Source organism: Olea europaea, chromosome 7 (genome assembly GCF_002742605.1).
Source record: "Olea europaea var. sylvestris chromosome 7, O_europaea_v1, whole genome shotgun sequence".
NCBI classification, from domain to species: domain Eukaryota; kingdom Viridiplantae; phylum Streptophyta; class Magnoliopsida; order Lamiales; family Oleaceae; genus Olea; species Olea europaea.
In genome coordinates, this window is record NC_036243.1 from 18,434,774 (window position 1) to 18,442,885 (window position 8,112).

Here is an 8,112-nt window from a genome sequence, read left to right on the forward strand (position 1 = left end):
TAGTTGTCATATACTATAGAAAGACACATCCATTGGTACATGTCAAATTTTTACATTAATATTACTCATAAAAATTGAAAATTGAGTTTATTAGTGTTTCGCAAGGTAACAAGTCAACGTTTAGAGCATCTTCAAGAAATTTTTTAAACATGATATGCTCTCTATATTAAAGAGTCAACATTTAAAATTATGCTCTAAAATTTTTTTTAATTTAGAGAGTGGGTTTGGCCAAACTCAATCTTTATAGTAAAATGCATTCAAAGTGTTTCAATTTTCAATGTAAGGAAATCATAAAACAATCTAAAGAAAAGTTAGTTAAAATAAAAGATAGAGAAAAATAATAAATATTTTTTGACCGTAGTAAAATGAAATGTTAAATATAAAGAGATTGTTAGAATATTTTAAAATTTTAACTCTCTAAATTTATATATGCTCTCTAAATGATAGAATATGATATTTAAAAATGAAGAGTCTTTTCTAGATGCTCTTAAAAATATTATTTAAGGTGCAACTACAAAAGCTCGCAATGATATCCTATCCTTTCTGGCTATATTAGTAACCACATTTCCTTGCATTCGAATTTTGGCCCCATCAGTGGTCCATCTCTGTGAATTTAGGTAGATAGTCATTCAAGAATTAATAGCATATAGATCAAACTTGTAAGTTGGCATCTCTAAATAAGTGTATTTTGACTAAAGCTTAAATTATTTAGCAATAAGTATGTTTATTTATGGATAAATAAGTTTGAATGATGATTCAATATGTGGTTTATAATTCATGTACGTTGAGAAGATCATATTATTTTAGTACCCTTTTAGAATAGTATAGCATTATAAAGGCGAGGTTGAAGTGGGAAAATACTTAGCATCTCCAATGCAACGGTGTGCACTATTGTAACGCGGGAAGCAAAACGGGGACAGAATAAAAGCATCTCCAATAAGGTTGTCGATTGCGAAAATTGTGGACAACATGTACAAGAGAAAAAATGTAGTAAAGGAGTTGAGATAAATCAAAAAAATTAAATGGAAAAATGGTTTACCAAATTTTTAGATGAAGATATTATGGTGTGTTTGAGCCCCATTATTTGACATTATAATGAGATGAACAGTATTTTTTTTTTTTTAAAAATGAATGTTTAAAATTTTTTTGATTTATGTGTAATATTATTTAATTAAAATTGTGTGGTTAAAAGTATGAAAGAGAATTTTAATTTAATGTAACGAAAAATAATGGGGCTCAAACGGGGGATAAATTGTAAAAAATTATGTGGAGGATGTCTACTCCACTCGTGAATTGGGTGTTAAACATGCTTCTCTTTTTCCTTGCCAAGTAAACACACTTTCTTGTGCAATCCATATCCCAATAGAGATGGTTTTACAATGAATACTTAGGCCCCCAGAGTGATGAAAAGTGTGGTAATTGATGAAATGTTTCGAGAAGTTGAAAATAAGTATACTTAATATCGCTTTATAGTAACCAATAGCGATAGAAAACAGCAGGAGAATGGTGAAAAGAACCCCAATCGGAGAGTGAAACAAAACATGAAATAGTAGGTTCCCAAGTAGTGAGAGAAGCTGATCTATGACCGCTTGCCTTTGAAAGAATGAGCTATCAATGTCTTGATTAGGGGAATTTTTTGGTGCTGTAATGAAAGCAAGTCTTTATAGGCAATTGTCACTACTTATGGACTCGAACTTTGATGATCTATTAATCAACTAACTCCGAGTTTAGTATTGAACTCGAGATAAAAACTTCAAAATTGAGCACTGATTGGGAGAAATTCTTTGAAGTTAATTTTTTTTTTTATAATTCATTTTCAATTACTCAATAGAATAATTTTGCACGTAGATATATAGTTTTCTTACTTTTGAACCAGTAATTAATACAATAAAAAATTCTACACGTAAATTCAAAACTTCTCCTTACTTTTTAATCTCACGTTTTTCAAAAAATAATATTCAAAATTATGTTTTTAAAATTTTAAGGCCACTAAACAAGGCTAAGCCCCCGTCTGGTGGTAATTTTTCACCCAAAAAATGATTTGTAGATCGTTATTTCACTATTTCAACCATCATTTTTGACTTATTCACTCATAGGTGGCTCTCATTTTTCTCTCTAACGATCAAAAAATTAATTCTCATAATCAGCACGAACATGCCCTAAATCTTTTCTAAATGCTTAGAGGCCGTTTGTTCCACATTTTTCCAACAAAAATGCATTTTAAACATCACATCATGGTTCTTACCTTAGAGTGTTGAAGTCAAATATTGTAGGCTGATTTAATGAAAAAATGTATTATTTTTCCAAATAATATGCACTAAACGGGGCTTAATTATTTTCTTGATAAGACCATATTGATAAGAGCATTCAAATGTTGGACTAATTTTCAAAGCAAAAACTTGCGGCCCACGTTTGTCGTGTGCAGTTAAACGACCGCGTGTGATCGAATTCAACGGTCAGGAGGTGAAAACCCCACGTTTCATGGTACTAAACGAAAACCCGAGAAAACAACCAAAAACCTCATCGCGGGTTTGCGAGAGAGAAAAATCGCTCAATTCTTCACAAGTTGTTAACAGATATATAGGCAAATCTTACATCAGTTTATAATCTGACCACGTGGCATACTTTTTTTCCTCTCACTAGAAAGTCACGCAGAGGGGTAAGGAGTGGCGGCAAAGGGCTGCTGGTCTAAGGAATATGCTATTCAACGAAGAAGTGGTTGCTTGATGAGATTGGTTACTTAATCACGCACATTTCATATTTCTTTGTTTACTAAATTACACGCGCTTAAGCAAAACCACATTTCGATTCTTAATCCTTTTCTTCGTGCAGGTACGCCTTTCCCTCCAATTATGGATGAAGTTTAAATTGTTTTGCACGTAAAATTGTGATTTTTGAGGATTATTATTGAGGGCTTGACCTATTGATGGATTGTGATGCTGGTTAATTTTGAATAATGATGCTAAAATAAGGAAAAACAAGTTTTTATTTTTGTTTGTTTGGGTCAAATTTCCGTTCTGCATCCCCTATTTTGGGTTAATTGGATTTTGGGTTTCGTAGTCTGTGGGTTTGACTTGACAAGTTGGCGATCTGTTAAGTCATACGAGTGCTTTACTGGATTCATTGTTATCTGTCTACTTTTCAGTTAGTTCCTTGCTATTAAAGTTGTTGATGAATTGTTAAATTTGTGATTTAATTCTTCAACCGAGCATAGCGAATTGCAGCTTATTGAGTCATTCTTTATTGTTCTTGAACATTCAATACATGGTTGTTTAGGTTTTCATTCACGTGTCTATGCAGGATTCAGGGGCTGATTTCCGTTGTATGGTTGTTTCTTGAGAAGTGGAGACTACAAAATCGTAAATCAAGTGAAATGACAGAAATTTTGAGATTGTGCAATGGGGTCTGACAAACAGCCTGTTGGTTTATTGGATACTCTAAATATGGATACAGTTAGAACTATTTTCATGCACACATATCCCTATCCACATGAGCATTCACGGCATGCTGTCATTGCTGTTGCTGTGGGTTGCCTATTTTTCATATCATCGGATAATATGTATACTCTTGTTCAGAAGTTAGACAGCAACATTAAATGGTGGTCGATGTATGCCTGTTTGCTAGGCTTCTTTTATTTCTTTTCTTCTCCCTTTATCGGGAAAACAATCAAACCAAGTTATTCTAATTTCAGTCGTTGGTAGGTTTCCATTTCCTTTCTTCCCAATGAATATTACTCGTCTTTAAATTTATGTTGTGATAGAATATTCATAGTTAATTGTTTATGCAAGGACTAGTAAGATCAAGCTAATGAATTTTGATAATTTGGGTGTTTGACTTTGCAGGTATATAGCCTGGATATTAATAGCTGCGCTGTATCATCTTCCTAGTTTTCAATCAATGGGAGTGGATATGAGGATGAACCTATCTTTGTTTTTGACAATATTTGTGTCATCTATTTTGTTTCTTCTTGTTTTCCATGTTATATTCCTTGGCCTCTGGTATGTTGGCCTTGTTGCTCGTGTGGCTGGAAAGAGACCTGCAATTCTGACAATTCTCCAAAATTGTGCTGTGAGTCCTTAGCACACATATCAAGTGAAACAAAAATTTCCCAGTTCTTATTTCTTTGGCATTGTTGGTGTGTAGGTGATAGGTATAGCCTGTTGTGTCTTTTATAGCCATTGTGGCAACCGTGCTATTTTGAGAGCAAAGACATTTGAAAGGAGGAACTCTGGCTGGTTTACATTCTGGAAAAAAGAAGAAAGGAATTCATGGCTTGCAAAATTTGTCCGCATGAATCAGTTCAAGGATCAAGTTTGCTCATCTTGGTTTGCTCCAGTTGGGTCTGCTAGTGATTATCCATTCTTGTCCAAATGGGTCATTTATGGAGAGGTAAGATTTTTTCTGTCATTTTCCTGATTCACATTATGAATGGCTTTATAGAGCTGCTGACGTATTTCTCTTTCCAATTCATCTTTCAGTTGACATGTAGTGGCTCGTGTGCAGAATCACCAAATGAAATTTCACCTATATATTCATTATGGGCCACATTTATTGGCCTCTACATTGCCCATTATATCGTGGAAAGATCAACAGGGTGAGAGTTGACTGATGCCATGTTTTAAGTTTATTTTCTCTCAGAGGTCCATACCCTGAATATGTGAATTGAGCCTCTGGATTTATTTTATCGTTGTGAAACATTTTTTTTTCTTTTTTTGAGATGCCTACTTCCTTACTATAGTAATGAGAGAAAGATCAGTCTATTTCATAACCCAACCTTGACATTAGCATCTGTCTTTCGAATCTATATCGGGCTGTATGTATGTTTATATTCTTCCTTGTGTTATCCTCATAAAATTGTGATAACATGTAGTCCCTGAATATTGACGAGTCTGGTACTTATTCAATGCAGTTCTCCCGTTCCTCTTATTTACCAGGCCTCTTGTTCTTTTCTTTTTTTTCCTTTTTTTTTTTTTAAATATATTATTGATTAACTTGCTTTGTTTGTTAATGTGCAACAATCAACAGATGGGCACTTACTCACCCTGTATCACAAAAAGAATTTGACAAGTTAAAGAAAAAGCAAATGAATCCTGATTTTTTGGATATGGTTCCTTGGTACTCAGGGTATGTCGATCAATCTCTTTCTCAGTCAGATGGAAAAGTGAATGGTTTCAGCTTCAATGATTTTAATGTTCCCAATGATTTGATGCAGGACATCTACGGATCTGTTCAAGACAGTTTTTGACCTACTGGTATCAGTAACTGTGTTTGTTGGGCGTTTTGACATGCGTATGATGCAGGTTTGTTTTACTGTTTCAACTTATTCACTTGACCGTACTGTGATTTAACTTTTTTACCTTGAATAGTGGCAAAATCTCCTTTTTGACACCTTGTTGTGATTTCATGTAACCAAATTTGGCTGGAACCTTTGCTTGTATTTTCAAGCTACATGGTGGATACCGGATGTTACATGCTTGCTTTATCTTTATTTTTGTATGGAAAAAAAAAAATCTAATATATTTTTCTTCGAATATTGTTTTGATCATCATTAAATTTTAATACATTACTTATCTTTGATTATGCCTGTTTTCTGATTATCAGGCAGCAATGAGCAAGGTTGAAGATGGTGCTGACCAGGATGATCTGTTGTATGACCAGTTCAGTGAGAAAGATGAACTGTGGTTCGACTTTATGGCTGATACTGGTGATGGTGGAAATTCTTCTTATAGTGTGGCACGGCTTCTTGCTCAGCCTTCAATTAGGGTCCAGAGTAATAATTCTCTGCTTACACTGCCACGTGGTAACCTGCTCCTTATTGGGGGAGATCTTGCGTAAGCTCTAAACCTTTTTGTTGCTGCTTGTATTTATAAGGCTTATATAGGGGCTGTTTGAGCCATATTTTTTGTCCTATAAAATGAGAAATCCTACCTTTGCAAACAGTATCTCTCCTGACAACTCCCTGACTTAGCTGTACCATGTGCTACATATTTACACCATTCTTCCACATTTGCCCTTCGTTCAAACCACAAGAAAAGGACAACAGGGGCACAAATGGAAATTAGCATTGTTTGAAAGCTTAATTGGCAGCAAGTCAGTCATGTGCTTTGGGTCCCACTGTGATGTGACAGAAAAATGCATTCTGGGGAAAAAATGTGGATCAAACGGGGGCATATTAATACTTTCAAGAGGATGCAACTTACAGGATGCAATGTGATTGGTTTGGTAGATGACCTGTTAAATTTGAGGTTTGGGGCCTTTTGGGATATTTTTTTAGCATTCTGAAGGAAATATACATCATTTATGAAATCTGTTATAAATGATGTTATTTCATTGTTCTTGAATCTTGCATGTAATTAGTACATAAGAAAACGTTTTTGCGATGATTTTATAAATACCAAAGAAATCTACCAAAAACATCTCCTAATGCTTAGGTGCCAGATGATGGTTAACATTTTGATAAGCCACAGATCCAAATTCAGTATTCAAGGCGCGAGAAGAGGTTAGGGGCAGAAAAGGAAGGGCAAAAAAAAGGAAGTTTCATGCACATGGGCACAACAAATTCGGTTGAGTAAGCTGTTACAGATCCCCAAGTATATAAGTGAGAAGAAATGGGAAAAGAGGCAGGAAAGAAGTAGGAAAATCCAGTAGGAGAGCTCGCACCTCTCAAAAGTCCAATTATCTTTTTTTTTTTTTTTTTCTTTCATTTCTTCTTGGGGTATTCTACAGTTGTTTTTGTTGTTCTTAATCAGTTTAATATCAAGAAGTCGTTCTTCCTTTTTGTTTGTTCACTGCAAGTTTTCTTTAGTACTGTGATCTTGTCATTTAGCAGGGATCTTATCACATTTTTAAATTTTGAGGGGACAAAACTGCCGCACAATCAATATAAACTATTGCATTATTTGAAAGACTATTTTAGTAAAACTTGTTTGCATAAAGCATTTTCCATTTCTCTTTATCTCTGTCTCTCCTATCTGTTCCAGCATTCACCTTTGTCACCTTTGAATTTCATCAGGTTCTTGCTTCCTTTAGCTGAAGCTCTTACAATGCAATAGCTTTATTTTAAATTTTCATTTTCCCCCCTTCTCAAAGGTGACGCAGAACCTATTATGGGTTCAATTGTTCTAAACTTCATCTTTTGGTTAATGTATTAAATAATTTCCTCCATTACCCTCTTAAGTTCGTAGATTTTATATGGATTTATTTGTAGATGTATTTGTGAAATATAATATATTTTTCATGTTTAAATATGGATATGTGTGTATTCGAACTTTTGATTTTGGTATATTGTTCTATCAGGCAGATAAATCTTCAGTTTTCTGATGTATTGACATCATGCAGGACTAGTTGATTTTATTGTGTAATTTTTTAATTTAAAAAAATTATGTGAACTTATGTTAGGCCATTAGAACTTATGTATATGATGTTTTTTGCATAATAATGTCATGGTAACATGGTTTTTTCCATCACAACTGTGAGGTGTTATGAATGAGAAATGTATATGTTTGAGTTGTATGTTAAAAGCTTTAATAGAAGTGAAGTATTTTTGCATAGTCGGCGTCTCTCTCTCTCTCTCTCTCTCTTTTTTTAAAGAGAAGGTACATGCTATTCCTCACATCTGCGAGCGTTAATTTAAAGGACACATATTCTAGTTGTAGTTGAACATTTGAAAATTTATAGCTTAGAAATATGAAGAACAGAATCAGAGCTGCTCAATTCCTGAATTGGTCAGATCTTACCTTGTATATTGATTCTTATTTATTTCTTTAATAGCTATCCTAATCCATCAGCATTTACATATGAGAGGCGCTTTTTTCGTCCTTTTGAATATGCTCTTCAGCCTCCATTCTGGTACAAGGAGGATCATATAGCTGTAAACAAGCCAGAATTACCTAGTGGTGTTACAGATCTGAAGCAGTATGAAGGGCCTCAGTGTTTTGTCATTCCTGGAAATCATGGTTGGTTGGTTTTGGTTCATTGTCAATGGCTCAGTTGTCTTATGTTTAACTTTTCCTATTTTATTGCGTTACTTCATGTTACTTTTTTGGCATTCCAATTGATCTTTGCTGCTTTACAGATTGGTTTGATGGGCTTCAGACATTCATGAGGTACATT

General features: G+C 34.2%; 1 protein-coding gene across 1 annotated transcript; it reads left to right on the forward strand.

Annotated features, from left to right (window-relative positions):
* Positions 1-3,398: 3,398 nt before the first annotated feature.
* On the forward strand, positions 3,399-8,104 carry LOC111398010. Its single transcript, XM_023024971.1, has 10 exons — positions 3,399-3,607; positions 3,843-4,068; positions 4,144-4,389; positions 4,871-4,941; positions 5,026-5,124; positions 5,213-5,300; positions 5,602-5,831; positions 6,129-6,245; positions 7,771-7,969; positions 8,075-8,104. Exons 1-10 carry the CDS (start codon positions 3,399-3,401, stop codon positions 8,102-8,104), a joined length of 1,515 nt encoding a protein of 504 aa, XP_022880739.1.
* The last annotated feature ends 8 nt before the right edge of the window (positions 8,105-8,112 follow it).